Source organism: Cetorhinus maximus, chromosome 11, assembly GCF_964194155.1.
Source record: "Cetorhinus maximus chromosome 11, sCetMax3.hap1.1, whole genome shotgun sequence".
NCBI lineage: Eukaryota > Metazoa > Chordata > Chondrichthyes > Lamniformes > Cetorhinidae > Cetorhinus > Cetorhinus maximus.
In genome coordinates this window covers 78,042,601-78,058,631 of record NC_135889.1, presented here as the reverse complement: position 1 = coordinate 78,058,631, position 16,031 = coordinate 78,042,601, and the positions used below count along the sequence as shown (strand labels likewise).

At 49.4% G+C, this 16,031-nt stretch overlaps 1 protein-coding gene across 1 annotated transcript in view; it reads left to right on the top strand.

Moving 5' to 3' along the window:
- Window positions 1-16,031, top strand: part of ifih1 (interferon induced with helicase C domain 1) — a 173,675-nt gene that overhangs the window by 32,570 nt on the left and 125,074 nt on the right. The window contains exon 3 of the mRNA XM_078552277.1: window positions 15,360-15,590. Within this exon, the coding sequence (XP_078408403.1) occupies window positions 15,360-15,590 (231 nt within the window). The remainder of the gene's footprint in view (window positions 1-15,359; window positions 15,591-16,031) is intronic.

The window sequence follows — 16,031 nt, the reverse complement described above, 5'->3', positions numbered from 1 at the left end:
CCCCGCTAAATCTCCTGCCCCTCACCTTGAACTTATGTCCCCTCGTGACTGACCCTTCAACTAAGGGGAACAGCTGCTCCCTGTTCACTCTGTCCCTGTCCATGCCCCTCAAATTCAACTTTTCCACATGGATCACGAGGTGCTTCAGTACAATCAATGAATATTACAGTCATTTCAACATGGTCATTCCAGACAGTCAGACAGTGCAATGGCATTTAAGTTATTGACATAGATCAGGTTGCACTCTGAGGTGCTTCAATACAATTATGATACATTTAGTATTCAATGCATACTTTCATTGTGAGTTGTACAGCCTGAGGGTTCTATACAATCCCCAGCCCCTCGATGCACTGTGGCAGAAAGGTCTTAGCGACCTTTCCCCATTGCGCCTTTGCAGCGGCTGCCCCAAGCATTAGTGCGTCCCTCAGCACGTAGTCCTGGACCTTGAAATGTGCCAGTCTGCAACATTCGGTCAGGGACAACACTTTGCACTGGAAGACCAACAAGTTTCAGACAGACCAAAGAGTGTCTTTCACTGAGTTGATGATCCTCCAGCTGCAATTGATGTTTGTCTTGGTGTGTGTCCCTGGGAACAGCCCATAGAGCACAGAGTCCTGTGTCACAGAACTGCTCGGGATGAACCTTGACAAAAACCACTGCATCTCTCTCCAGACCTTCTCTGAAAAGGCACATTCCACAAGGAGGTGAACAACGGTCTCGTCCCCACCACAGCCACCTCAAGGGCAACGTGCCGAGGGGGTGAGACTCCTGGCATGTAGGAAGGATCTGATGGGGAGGGCCTTTCTCACCACCAGCCAAGCTACATCTTGGTGCTTGTTGGAAAGTTCTGGCAATGAGGCATTCTGCCAAATGACTTTGACAGTCTGCTCGGGGTACCATCCCACAGGATCCGCCCTCTCCTTTTCCCTCAGGGCCTCTAAGACGTTACCTGCCGACCACTGCCTGATGGACTTGTGGTCAAAGGCGTTTCTCTGCGTAAATTTTTCCACGAGGGACAGGAGGGACAGGTCCAACTACTTGGAGCGTTCGGTGGCAGCGTGGCCAGGCCCATCCTTTGCAACACCAGGGACAGGTAGATCCTCAGCACGTAGTGACACTTGGTGTTTGCGTACTGAAGGTCTATGCACAGCTTGATGCAGCCACACACAAAGGTGGCCATCAGGATGAGGGCGATGTTGGGCACATTTTTTCCCCCTTTATCCAGAGGCTTGTACACCGCGCCCCTGCGAACACCGATCCATTTTCATTCATGCAAAAGGTTATATCACATGACCCCTCTCCATGTTGTATATTCTAAAAGGAAGTTGATCAGCTCATGTCTGGCACAGCTCTTCTTAGCCATTGTGATAGCTGAGGTAATTAATTTTTAATGTTCCAGTAATTAATTCCTGAATGGTTCATTCTTCCATTTGGATGAGATAGGAAGAAAGCATTTCACACCTCCAAAGACAACACTCTCCATTGGGGCCTCCACAGACCTTGCGTCTCCATGGAGTGGACTGTGGCTACACAGATGCAAATTGGCAGCCATTTTAAGTCAGTGTCTTTGTGTTCCAGTGAAATGTCCCTTTTTTTAAAAAGGTTAATATGTGAAACCAGCTGATGAGATATCAAATTAAGTCCACATAGCACATCTTTGTGACAAAAGGGATACAGATGACGAGCACAGCCATACTATGAGTTAAGGGTGACAATGTATGTGTCTGTATTTACAGGAGAAGCACACTCACAATGCCAGTGAGCGGACAAGAACTGGGGCTGGTGTGCCATTCATAGCTGGCCATGTTCTTTGGGAACTCTGGACAGGCAAACGCCTGTTTAAGGTCACGCTAAAGACCGATGGTAAGGGAGCCATTTTCCACCCTCCTTCCAGTTTCGCTATCGGGGGAAACCGGGGCTACCTGGTCTACGCTGGGCAACCCAAGCATTGTCGCTCATGCGGCAAGGCTGGTCATGTGGCGGCCAACTGCAGCGCCTCCCTCTGCAAGATCTGCAAACAGGAAGGGCACCAGACAAAAGACTGCAAACAGGCCAAGTGCTGCAACCTGTGTGGCGAGGCAAGTCACCTCTACAGGACCTGCCCCAAACGCTGCCGTACTTACGCACAGGCAGCCAAAGCCGACCAGGGGGAAGCAGAAGAAATGTTCCGTGTCACTCCAACCACCAAGGCCCCCAGGGAGCTCAACGGGACAAAGGAGGACACAGAGAGAGACAAGGTGGAGAAAGAGATTGAGGCAACAGAGAGCCAATCAACAGCACTACCCCCTGAACCTCCCAGTCCTCAGGACAGCGAATCAATGGAGGAGGAGGCAGCAGTGGAAAAGCAGCAGGGGGAGTGGCGGACGGTGAAGAACAAGAAAAGTAAGAAGGAGCGAAGAAGAAGCAAAGGCACTTCCCAGAGAAGCGGCAAGAGGCGTCTCCCATCCGACACGGATGACAAGGGCAGCAGCTCTTCGGATGATGAAGTGCCAGGGCGGCACCGACAGAAGAGGCGGCAAAGCTCCAGGGCGTTGGAGGACGAGACACCCGAGCTCCAGAAAATTGGAGACAACAAGGAGACCAGCGCACCCCAACTTTGCCTGCAACCTGAGGAGGCCAGTGCACCACAGCCCCTGGAATCTGGGAGCATTGAGGCAATCATCGCACCCCAGCTCCAGGAAGCCGGGAACAGCAACACCCCAGAGGGGGTGAGTTTTGGAGAAGCTTCTCCAGCAAAGGTCATCTCAAAACCCGCTCTCTACGTGAACCTCCAGATGCCACCGGAGCAGAACACGGCCAAGGAGATCTACCTCAGCCCATCCAAAGTGAAGGAATTTGAGCTCACTACGGGTATGAAGGAGCAGACTAAAGGTCTGGGACTCTCAGAGACAGTGGGTTTGGTAGGAGAATAAATGCTTTAAAATGGGTTTAAAGATTGTATCCATAAATGTGCGTAGCATTAAATCTACTACGCGATGTGTTGCGACCTTGGACTACCTAGCCAAGGTCAAAGCTGACCTGTTGTTTCTGCAGGAGTGTGCGATACCGCACCTCAGCTCCTACAGGCAATGGTCACGATGGTGGTCCCACGGGCCATCGGTCTGGTCGGGCGGAAACGACTCTCGTTCCTCCGGCCTGGGTATTCTGCTGCGGGGAGGCAACTTCACCGTCTCCGAAGTCAAGGAGGTGGTGGGCGGGCGACTCCTGGTAGCAGACGTAATGTACAAGAACGCTCCACTCCGGTTAATTAACGTGTATGGCCCGGCACAAGGGGCTGAGCGGCTGGAGGTTTTTCAGCAGCTCCCACTGCTGCTGGCGACCTCCAGGCCGGTCATTCTGGGCGGGGACTTCAACTGCATCATCGATGCGGCTGGACGATCCGGCAGGGCCGGAAGCAGATTGGACGCTACGTCCAGATCCCTGATGGAAACAGTTAAGGATGCCAAGCTGCACGACGTCTTCAGCAACCCTGCAGACGGAGCGCAGCGTAGATACACCTGGTCGCGGCCAGACGGGTCCATTCGTTCCAGGATAGACTTCCTGTTTGTGTCCCGTGCATTCACAGTCAGATCCACCGACGTCAAGCCGGTGTTCTTCTCTGACCACTGCCTCCTACTGGCGGACTGCCACTTGGAGAAGGACCTGAGGGTGGGCAGGGGGGCATGGAAGCTAAATGTGCAACAGCTGACCACAGAGAACATTGAGGAGCTCAAGAGGGATTACAAAGGTTGGAGAACCATGAAACCCCTCTTTGAGTCCCTGACACACTGGTGGGAAGCGATCAAGGGAAGCATCAAGAGGTTTTTCATCCTCAAAGGCACCCAGAAAGCTAGAAAGGAACAGAGGGAAATGTCCCGACTCCAGAAAAAGATGCAGAATCTGCTCCGGCTGCAGTCGATGGGGGTCGATGTCAAGGAGGAGCTCCAAGAGGTGAAGGGCCAGCAAGCCTCGCACTTTGCCTCGGAGGCCTCCAAGATCATCTTCCGTTCCAGAGTCCGCTCCGTGGAGCAGGATGAGACGTGCTCACGTTTCTTCTTCCAAAAGGTACACAGAGAGCGCTCTGTGATCAGCAGCCTGAAGGAAGAAGACGGCTCAGTAAAGTCATCACGGTCCGACATTCTGAGGATCAGCAAATCCTTTTACGCCGGATTGTATGACGTGAAGCCCACGGACAGCACGGCCTCCCAGTCCTTCCTGTCCTCTATCACGGAGGTCTTAGATGACAGTACGCGGGAGAGCCTGGACAAACCGCTAACTCCTGACGAACTGACTAAGGCCCTCGAGTCCTTCGAGAAGAGTAAAACCCCCGGAAGCGACGGCTTGCCGGCGGAGTTGTATTCGGCTCTGTGGGACTTGATCGGCCCAGACCTGCTAGGAGTGTACGAGAGTATGCTCCTGGCCGGTAGCATGTCAGAATCCATGAGGAAAGGCATCATCACCCTCATCTACAAGCACAAGGGGGAAAGGGAGGAAATTAGAAATTGGCGACCCATTTCACTGTTGAATGTGGACTATAAGATTCTGTCCAAGGTCATCGCCAATCGGGTCAAATCCGCTCTGGAATTGGTGATTCACCCTGACCAGACCTGCTCTGTGCCAGGCAGGAAGATCTCTGACAGCCTGGCGCTGCTCAGGGATACGATTGCCTATGTACAGGACAGGGGTGTGGATACCTGCCTCATCAGCTTGGATCAGGAGAAGGCCTTTGACAGAATATCGCACACCTACATGGGGGATGTGCTCTCCAAAATGGGGTTTGGGGAGGGAATTCGAAATTGGATCCAACTGCTCTACACTAACATCAGTAGCGCAGTCTCAATCAATGGGTGGGAAACAGATAGCTTTCCGATCAAATCTGGAGTCAGGCAGGGCTGTCCTCTCTCGCCTGTCCTTTTCGTGTGTTGCATAGAACCCTTTGCCGAGTCCATCAGGAAGGATCCGGGCATAAGAGGAGTGACGATCCCAGGCAGTGGAGGCACTCAGGTAAAAGCCTCCCTGTACATGGACGACGTCGCCGTCTTCTGCTCGGATCCGCTGTCGGTGCGTAGACTGATGCACATCTGCGACCAGTTCGAACTGGCCTCGGGAGCCAAGGTAAATTGTGGGAAGAGCGAGGCCATGTTCTTTGGGAACTGGGCTGACCGATCCTTTGTCCCCTTCACTGTCAGGGCTGACGGCCTGAAGGTGCTGGGGATATGGTTCGGAGGGACCGGGGCATGCGTTAGAAACTGGAAGGAGCGAGTGGCTATGGTGAAAAGGAAACTGGGCATGTGGGAGCGACGCTCCCTCTCCATTGCGGGAAAGAACCTGGTCATCAGGTGTGAGGTACTCTCGCTGTTGCTGTACGTGGCGCAGGTCTGGCCCATTCCAGACTCCTGCGCGATGGCGATCACTCGAGCCATCTTCCGCTTTATCTGGAGGTCGAAAATGGATCGTGTCCGCAGGGACGCGATGTACAAGCCTCTAGATAAAGGGGGAAAAAACGTGCCCAACATCGCCCTCATACTGATGGCCACCTTTGTGTGTGGCTGCATCAAGCGGTGCGTAGACCCTCAGTACGCAAACACCAAGTGTCACTACGTGCTGAGGTTCTACCTGTCCCCGGTGTTGCGAAGGATGGGTCTGGCCACGCTGCCGCGGAACGCTCCAAGTAGTTGGACCGTGCCGTACCACCTGTCCCTGGTGGAAAAATTTATGCAGAAAAACACCTTTGACCACAAGTCCATCAGGCAGTGGTCAGCACGTAACGTCCTAGAGGCCCTGAGGGAAAAGGAGAGGGTGGACCCTGTGGGATGGTTCCCCGAGCAGACTGTCAAAGTCATTTGGCAGAATGCCTCATCGCCAGAACTTTCCAACAAGCACCAAGACGTAGCTTGGCTGGTGGTGAGAAAGGCCCTCCCCGTCAGATCCTTCCTACACGCCAGGAGGCTCACCCCCTCTGCACGTTGCCCTCGAGGTGGCTGTGGTGGGGAAGAGACCGTTGTTCACCTCCTTGTGGATTGTGCCTTTGCAAAGAAAGTCTGGAGAGAGATGCAGTGGTTGCTGTCGAGGTTCATCCCGAGCAGTTCTGTGACACAGGACTCTGTGCTCTACGGGCTGTTCCCAGGGACACACACCGAGACAAACATCAACTGCAGCTGGAGGATCATCAACTCGGTGAAAGACGCGCTTTGGTCTGCCCGAAACTTGTTGGTCTTCCAGCGCAAAGAGTTGTCCCCGACCGATTGTTGCGGACTGGCACAATCCAAAGTCCAGGACTACGTGCTGAGGGACGCACTAAAGCTTGGGGCAGCTGCCGCAAAGGCGCAATGGGGAAGGGTCGCTGTCTAAGACCTTTCTACCACAGTGCACCGAGAGACTGGGAACTGTTTAGAGCCCCTCGGGCTGTACAGATCAAAATGAAAGGCTGTAAATGATTGTAATATTGTATTGTTTGTACTGATGCACCTGGTGATACATTTTGTAAAAGTTTAACCTGGATTGTACCCTTGTAATGTTGTTTTTGAAATGGTTTTGAATGTGATTGAAGATATTTTATGAATAAAGTATATTTTTACAAAAAAAAAAAAAAAAAAATGTTCTTTGGGAACTGGGCTGACCGATCCTTTGTCCCCTTCACTGTCAGGGCTGACGGCCTGAAGGTGCTGGGGATATGGTTCGGAGGGACCGGGGCATGCGTTAGAAACTGGAAGGAGCGAGTGGCTATGGTGAAAAGGAAACTGGGCATGTGGGAGCGACGCTCCCTCTCCATTGCGGGTAAGAACCTGGTCATCAGGTGTGAGGTACTCTCGCTGTTGCTGTACGTGGCGCAGGTCTGGCCCATTCCAGACTCCTGCGCGACGGCGATCACTCGAGCCATCTTCCGCTTTATCTGGAGGTCGAAAATGGATCGTGTCCGCAGGGACGCGATGTACAAGCCTCTAGATAAAGGGGGAAAAAACGTGCCCAACATCGCCCTCATACTGATGGCCACCTTTGTGTGCGGCTGCATCAAGCGGTGCGTAGACCCTCAGTACGCAAACACCAAGTGTCACTACGTGCTGAGGTTCTACCTGTCCCCGGTGTTGCGAAGGATGGGTCTGGCCACGCTGCCGCGGAACGCTCCAAGTAGTTGGACCGTGCCGTACCACCTGTCCCTGGTGGAAAAATTTATGCAGAAAAACACCTTTGACCACAAGTCCATCAGGCAGTGGTCAGCACGTAACGTCCTAGAGGCCCTGAGGGAAAAGGAGAGGGTGGACCCTGTGGGATGGTTCCCCGAGCAGACTGTCAAAGTCATTTGGCAGAATGCCTCATCGCCAGAACTTTCCAACAAGCACCAAGACGTAGCTTGGCTGGTGGTGAGAAAGGCCCTCCCCGTCAGATCCTTCCTACACGCCAGGAGGCTCACCCCCTCTGCACGTTGCCCTCGAGGTGGCTGTGGTGGGGAAGAGACCGTTGTTCACCTCCTTGTGGATTGTGCCTTTGCAAAGAAAGTCTGGAGAGAGATGCAGTGGTTGCTGTCGAGGTTCATCCCGAGCAGTTCTGTGACACAGGACTCTGTGCTCTACGGGCTGTTCCCAGGGACACACACCGAGACAAACATCAACTGCAGCTGGAGGATCATCAACTCGGTGAAAGACGCGCTTTGGTCTGCCCGAAACTTGTTGGTCTTCCAGCGCAAAGAGTTGTCCCCGACCGATTGTTGCGGACTGGCACAATCCAAAGTCCAGGACTACGTGCTGAGGGACGCACTAAAGCTTGGGGCAGCTGCCGCAAAGGCGCAATGGGGAAGGGTCGCTGTCTAAGACCTTTCTACCACAGTGCACCGAGAGACTGGGAACTGTTTAGAGCCCCTCGGGCTGTACAGATCAAAATGAAAGGCTGTAAATGACTGTAATATTGTTTGTACTGATGCACCTGGTGATACATTTTGTAAAAGTTTAACCTGGATTGTACCCTTGTAATGTTGTTTTTGAAATGGTTTTGAATGTGATTGAAGATATTTTATGAATAAAGTATATTTTTACAAAAAAAAAGCTGTAGTAACTCCAATGGAGGAGAAGGCAGTGGAAATAGGTTGGGTTGCAGCAGGGCAGCCTGTCACTGGGGGTGAGGTGTCTGTGGAGCTCTTACAAAGTGAGTAATACCATGGATGTGGTCATGACATCATCCAGCAAATGCTAACTATGGTGCCTCTGTTGCTCTTGATGAACACAGGGAGCTCCTGATTAAGGACAGGCAGCAGCAGTTGGAGGTTCAACCTACTATCCTGTCTCTCCCGCAAGTCCCAGAGTAGATGAGGGAACCGACGATGACTCTGGGAGCATATGGGCCCTCAGAAGAGGATCTGCCATGTTAGGAGACAGCGTCACACCAGTCCAGTGCAGAAACTTACATGTCAGTGGGCATTTGCATGGTTAGAATTGATGGCACCAGCTGGTGAGCAATACACAGACACACACAGGCAGTTAATGGAGGCAATGACAATTGCAAATACTTTCCCTCGGAAGAGAGAGGAAAGGTCCAATGTTGTTCAGCTTCCTGCAGATGGCAAACTTCAGGAGTCACCAGCAAAGCGGCAGATGCTGGGGCAGCAGCATAAGGTGTGTGGACATCTGTTAGAGTTCCCAGAGGCTGTTCACACCCATGTACATATGATGGAGGAGTCCATCCACACCGTGAATGGTGCCATGTCTCTGGCGTATGAGCAAATGGCCTCTGCCGTTTGAGAGCAGTGACCTTTATGGAGAGCCACATGCAGGGAGACCACCGAGCAGATGCAGCAGGTGTACACTGACTTCCACAATATGGCCTCATCCATGAATCGTGTTAAACAGTGTTTGGGCGGGCTGGCCCTGAGCCTCCAGGACCCATTGCTGGGCGTTCCACCACTCCAGAGATGCAGGAGAGGGCAGATGGGCCGTGAAAGGGTGGAGCAGTGACTGCCTGAAGCCTATGGGGGCTCCACTCAATGTGTTCCTTGCATTGATGGCGAATCCTTGTCCCCTTTGATAGTGACATGAATGCAGCATGAAGCCCCAGTGACAGAGGTGACCCCTGCACAGATGCAGGGGGCCCAAATGTGCCGGATCCCTCTAGGATTCAGTCACCCAGAGGCCGTCTCTCCCAGCGATTTCATGTACCAGAGCAGAAACAGCAGCTGCCTGCCTCCACATCAACTGCAGGCACTGGGAGAGCACAATGCAGGAGCACCTGGAAGCATTCACATAAATCCACCTAGCTGCACTTGGGGTCTCACTTGGTGATAGTGTCTTGCTGAAAGCCAAAGTGTTAAATTTAGGTGCAAAGTTAAAGGTGTTGTAATGCATTCTATAACAGTTCATCTGCTAAATTCAGCACCAGTGGGCCTTTACCAGATAGTGAGCTCTTGAGATGGAGAGCATGAAAAGGTGTGCAAAGAATGAGAGCCAATGTTAAATATTGCCCTTGGGATAGTGTAGTGATGGGGCCAAGGAAAAGGTAAAGGTGTTTAAGGAAGGGCCATCAAGGCGACCTGAAGAAGAATATTGAACAGTCTTCAGGGCATTTAATGGCATCTCAGGAGAAATGCATGCATTTGTAAATTCATTCATGGGATGTGGGCTTCGCTGGCTGGGCCAGCATTTATTGCCCATCCCTAGTTGCCCTTGAGAAAGTGGTAGTAAGCTGCCTTCATGAACCGCTGCAGTCCATGTGGTGTAGGTACACCCACAATGCTGATAGGAAGGGAGTTCCAGGATTTTGACCCAGCGACAGTGAAGGAACAGTGATATATTTCCAAGTCAGGATGGTGAGTGACTTGGAGGGGAACTTCCAGGTGGTGGTGTTCCCATGTGTCTGCTTCCCTTGTCCTTCTAGATGGTAGAGATCATGGGTTTGGAAGGTGCTGTCTAAGGGGCATTGGTGAGTTCCTGCAGTGCATCTTGTGGATGGTACACACTGCTGCTACTGTGCATCGGTGGTGAAGGGATTAAATGTCTGTGGATGGGGTGCCAATCAAGTGGGCTGCTTTGTCCTGGATGGTGTTAAGCTTCTTGAGTGCTTTTAAGTGGGCTGTGTGTCTTCCTGGGACACATGTCAATACCCATTGACATCAGACCCCTGGGTGCATTTCCATTGGCCATCTGGTCCTAAACCTCCTTCAGCTCTTCTTTGGAGAGGCGGAGGTGTCTCCAATGCTATTCTGTTCTGGAGTGTCAGGTTGTGCAGAGCGAAGCATGCCCCCAGAATACGTGAGACCCAGATGGGGTGTACTGCAGGGCTGTGTGCTATATATCCGGGCATCTGAGCCTCATTTTCAGAATGCCAGTGATCTTTGTGATGGTCACCCTTGCAGTCACACGCCAGTGGTGCCCTCAATGCTGTAATGGGGTTCTGCACAGGTGTAAGAGCCATGTCTTTAGTGCAAACCCCTTGTCACCCAGGATCCATCCACAAAGGCATCCGGGTGGTCTAAACAGCTGAGATACCTGGCATTGTCTAATGGTGTACGAACTGTGCCAACTTCCCAGCAACCGTGCACACAGCTGCAGGATCCTTCTGCGAGGGTCATAGACTAATTGAACATCCAGTGAGTGGAAGCCTTTCCTGATTATTAATGCACCTGGCTGCTCTGTGGCAGCCTTGATGGCCTCTTGTGTGCAGTCAATTAGACTGTGCACCTTAGGGAATCCAGTGATGGCCTGAATTCTTTTGCCCTCTTGGCCTGACTAGCCTGATCGGTGCAATGATGCATTGCCCTGACCACTGGTCAATGGCCTGTTTGATGCAGTGATGAACCACTGACTGGAAGATCCCACAAATGTCTGCAAACAATCCCTGGAACAAGTCTGCGCTGTAAACATTGAGCGCCATGGTCACCTTCACAGCCACAGGCAATGGATGGCCACCCACATCCGATTGGCCTTAACTCCTCCTGCAATATTGTATATGCCTCTGCTACCACCTGCCTGGACAGACATGGTCTTCAGAGACACTGGTGTTCTGACGTCTCCATGGAGCTAAGCCTCTGTGAACCTTTTCAGCAGGGTAGCATCTTTTAAGAACATCAGCCTACATTCATGACCCTATATGCATCCTCTTCCATGTAACCTTGCACCCTTATGAGGCTGTTCCTCCTTGGGCTGTTGCAGCTGAGCTCCATGTGACTGAACTGGTGTCTCTCTCTCTCTCACTCTCTTGCTTATTGGAGGAGTCAAACTCAGAATACAGTGCACCCACTGAGAATTGGAGCCTTCATGGCACAAAGTCTCTCAACCCCCTAGTGCTGCCTGCACTCGCCGCCATGGGCCTGGGAGACACTCTTGCAATATGAACCCACACTGTGCAATCCCTCACCTTTTCAATCCTTTGCTTAACTAAAGCTCAGCCTGCCTGGTTGACAATGCAGCTGTACTCAGTAGCTGCCACTTCCAGTCACCCACTCACCTGACGATGTGCTCTCATTTCCGTTTAACAAGTGAGTCCCTGACGCTCCATGGAACCCATCTGCCCCATGGAAAATTTGAAGAACGCTTCATAATCACTGTCAATGAGCTGCTTAACAGCCTCAATTGCCTGCCTAATGCTGTGCTGCTCATTCCCAGTCCAGCTCCCTAACCTCCCTTGGGAAATTTGTCTGGCGGCAGGAAGATTTCAGGGCTGCACTCCGATACATTCCCCCTGGGGTGTTACTGCCTCCCTGGCCGTCGCCACAGACTAGTAAAATTCTGCCAGGATCTCCTTATGTGGCTTGGTATTTGTTTTATAATGCCCCTGTGAAGCACTTTGGGACGTTTTATTACTCTAAAGGTGCTACAAAATTTTTGTTATTATTGTTTATTCTAGTAGCTTTATTAATCATTTGCTCCTTTTCTGATCTGAAAAGTGATTCTACCCTCACCCAACCACAGGAACCAATTGGGTGGATAGTTAACATTGCCCAAGTCCTTTATCCACTGACAGCTGATTTGTTCCGATTTGCACTGATTGCCCTGAGCAGACAGTGAGACACCTGCCCAGATCAGCAGAGCTCTTTTTAACAAATGCACATTGAGACCCTATGATGTTAGTTGGACCCAACTGTAATTTTTACAAGGTAACCTAAGCAGGAACCATGTGATTTTCCTGCTGGCCAAGCCTGTGACAAAGCAAATTGGTGCCAGAAGAAGTCCAAAGAGGGTAAGAATTTCATTGTTTTTATTTTGCCTTGTGGTGCCTGAAGGAGAAGATGTGCCACTCTAAACCCCACAAGGAAAACTTAAGTCTCTCTTATTGCAAAATTCTCCCTCTCCTGTCCTCTACTCCCCTACCCCCCTTAAAAAAATCATGGAACTGGCTAGGATAGCCCAACAGCTTCATATTGGAAGATGGATTTTGAGCCATGTGATTTTCCACGGTCCCTCCCTTCAGAGAGAGGTGGGAAGCCAGTTAGTGGGATTTAAATGAAACCTTGGATTTAAAGTAACTGGGTCTCATTTATGTAAGAGTGAGAGTGTTTCTGATTCACAGCATTGTCCATCTGCCCAAAACTAACCCAGAGTTAAAATCGGAGCCTGGAGATTCCCCAATCCTGCTTTATTATTTTAAATACTCCCCACTGCTCTGTTTACCCTCTCTGCAATGACATTGGGGCCATTTCAGGTTAAGGTAAAGACTGACCCCTTGGGATAGTCTTTTCTTGCTCTGGAAATTGTTCTAGTTACTCTCAAGAGTATGAACCTTTCCATCCTGAATCAGCCATGTGTTGACCAACTGAATCTTCCTCTCATTAAGTTATATTTCACTTTATAGCTCAGGGCTATACAGCTGCAAATGAAGGAGCCATCAGACAGGGAGCACATAGCTCAATACCTGGTTTCGTACAATACTAAATACAAAGCAGGCCAGTGGAAGTGATTGTTGAAAAAAGACATGCTTAGTTATGATTAGCTGCTGAATATGTCAGTTTAGGTTGGACCATTTGATGGCAGATGGTCTGTTTTCCCCACGATTGGTGGTAATGGATTTGCTGCCTGTGTAAATATCACTAACCTCAAAGAGGCTTCATTCCCGGCTATTGCTGATTGCAGGTGGAAGGAGAACCAATTAGAAATGTAGAAATACAGTGTAGTATTAGACAAATGTGTTCATCTTTATTTTCCTGTAATTTTTGAGTAACAGATAAAATGTTCCTGATCTGATGTGCTCAATTGCTTTTTAAAAATATGAATTTAAATATTATGCAGAATTAATAAATACCCCCCATTCATTTACATTATGTTATTTTGCAAATGAGAATTTTGGAACTGTGTATGCATCCATTTGGTGCATCCAGTAATAAGAGCAAGTGATCTGCAAAAGTTTTGAATAGTAGAGAATGAGGATTATAGTTAAACAGCTATTGTTAAATATAATATTTCTGTAGCACACTGTAAAAGTAATTTTTAGTATTTATGGCCTACTGATTTTATTACAAAAATTAAAATACTGTGGAGCATTTCCTTCAGTGAGCCTGGTTGTTTCTACACACTATGGGCAGGATTTTACCATCGGTGAGCGGGGGTGGGGCCCGCTCGCCGACACGTAAAATTACGCGCGGTGACGTCGGGTGGAACTCCTGATGTCACCGCGCCCCATTTAAATTTTCAGGAAGGCGGAGGCGCAGCAAAGTCAGCTGCGCGCCCGCCGACCTGTCAATTGAGGCCAGTGACAGATCAATTAAAGTAATTAGTGGACCTGCCCGTCCAACCTTAAGGTTGGCGAGCAGGCCAGCAGCCTCGGTGGTAAGTAGAAAAATATGAAACCTCATCCACAGGCGGGATGAGGTTGCATGTAGGGTTTTAAAAATTTTAGTAAAGTTTTTTTGGAAATTATGAACATTGTCACATGAGGGGACATGTAAGGGAATTTTTTTTTCTATTTTTAATATTTTTGAAAGCAGAGGCGATCTCCCTGAGGCATCACTTAGCCTCAGGGAGGTGAGTGCACTCTTTCGTGCGCATGCACGAACGAGCGCACTCTCGATTTTTGGCATCCCCCCGCCCCCCGCCCGCACAGGGAGCGCATAGCGCTTCCCTGCGGATGTCACGCTGGGCGGGCCTTAATTGGCCCGCCCATGTAAAATGACGCTGCACCTCCGATCGGGGACGCCAATCGGAAGTGCGCCCGCATGCGCCCGCCCATCAACTTCCCCCCAAACAGGGGAAAAATTCTGCTTATGTGTATTTCCAAATTGAGATTATGAAATACAGATGGTGCTACCAATGCTGAACTTAATGGGTGCTGTCATTTTACTGAGTGTCTGACTATTCTCAGAGGAAATAGAGCACTGTAAAATCAGAAAATAATGGAACAACATCTCCTTCATTTGAAGCTAAAAAAGCTTTCACTTTCCAAATGCCAGAGGTCCCATCCTATTTAAAAAAACGTTTTTAAACTTACATGGTGCATGTTTTGTCTGTCAGAAAATCGTGTTTCAGAGGTGAAAGTAAGCTGTATACATGTTCTTATTGAATGTTGGCGTATTTAAACTGTAAAACATTAATCTGTATTAAATTACAGGACACTCTCTTTCCTTCATATATGAGTTTGTCTTTTATCTTAGAAGTTGTAAGGTCATGCGTTTTAAGGTATTGGACAGGATAATATTTAGTTCTGATCTTCTCTAAAGGACGTGGTAGTAAGGTTCCATTCTGCAACTGCAGCTACCTTTGAGTTAACCTTTTTTATACATGTTATTGTACATGTTTTCCACCACATTGAAAATCAATTGAAATATCTACTTTCTGAATCTTATCAGTCTTCAGTTCTTGAGAATGACGAAGTATGGTGTTACACTTATATATGGTATCAATGAGTACCACAGGGCTTTTTGCCCTCCTGACTACAGCCATTTCCAGTCTTGGCCAGATGATCAGTTTGTGCACTGAGAGGGGAAAAATCGTGATGGGTTACCTTGTTTTGGGGTATTTGTTACAAATGAGAACAGTTCAGCTGACAATTTAGGAGATATTTATTGGCTGGTAAGCAATAAACAACAGTGAAATTTCTTTCGGAAGCTAATGTTGGAGAACTTACTGCCCTTCAGTAAGAGCAATGGGAACCTTAATGTCCACATGAAAAAGCAGATGGGACCTCGATATAACTTCTCATCACCTTCAATGATGCAGTACTCCAGCAGTGTTGCATGAAGCGGTTGCCTGATTTCTATGCTTAAGTCCTGCTTTGAACTTGAACCCACAACCCTCTGACCATAGTGTTAACAACTAAGCCAAATAAACATCTGGATGATGTGGTGCATATTGCAGAATTTCTTAAAAAGGGAGGACCATAATAAAAATGAGGTTTAAAAACCTGAAAGCATCAGGTCACTTCTGTACACATTATTAAACTAGTACATGTGTTCTTTTTTTATGCAGATCCAGCACAAGAAAGTCAAGATATAGCAAGTGAACAATTGGCAACTGAGGTGCAGAACAATGTAGATGATGCCAAACCGGACAAGTTAGCTGTTGAAAAAGATGAGCAGGCACCCCAGGATTTGTATAGTAGCCCTGATACTGCAGTGGAAAATGATCAAAACAGCAGGCAGATTGATGAAAGCACTATCCAGTTGGATATATCAGCATTGGATCAGTCTGTAAATTCAGGTAAAAGATTATATCAGCAAACATCATTTGTAATAAGCGGCTTGATTACATAGAAGATGTGGGCGAGGGAAGAAACACTGAAGGTGCTTTTCTCTATCTGAGATGTTCCTGTATATTTGCCGCCCCCCCCCCCCCCCCCACAATTAACTGTGATCTTAGAGCTTCTTCGGTGACTAATTGATTGTGACTAAGGAGGAAATTTTCCGGCCCCTCCTGCTGCCGGGATCGTCCAGGCCTGCCGAAAGTTAATGGACTTTCAACTGAACTGCTGAATCTCCCACGGCAGGTTGCACAACGATGGGGCCAGAAAATCCCGGCCTACAGGATGAGACAGATTCCTAGGCCCCAATTTACTGTGCCAATGACTAGTGGCGAGGCTTAATGCTCAATCCTTTGGTCTTTGTCTAGCTTCTTTTTGGTGTCTGACTACAGCAAGACTAA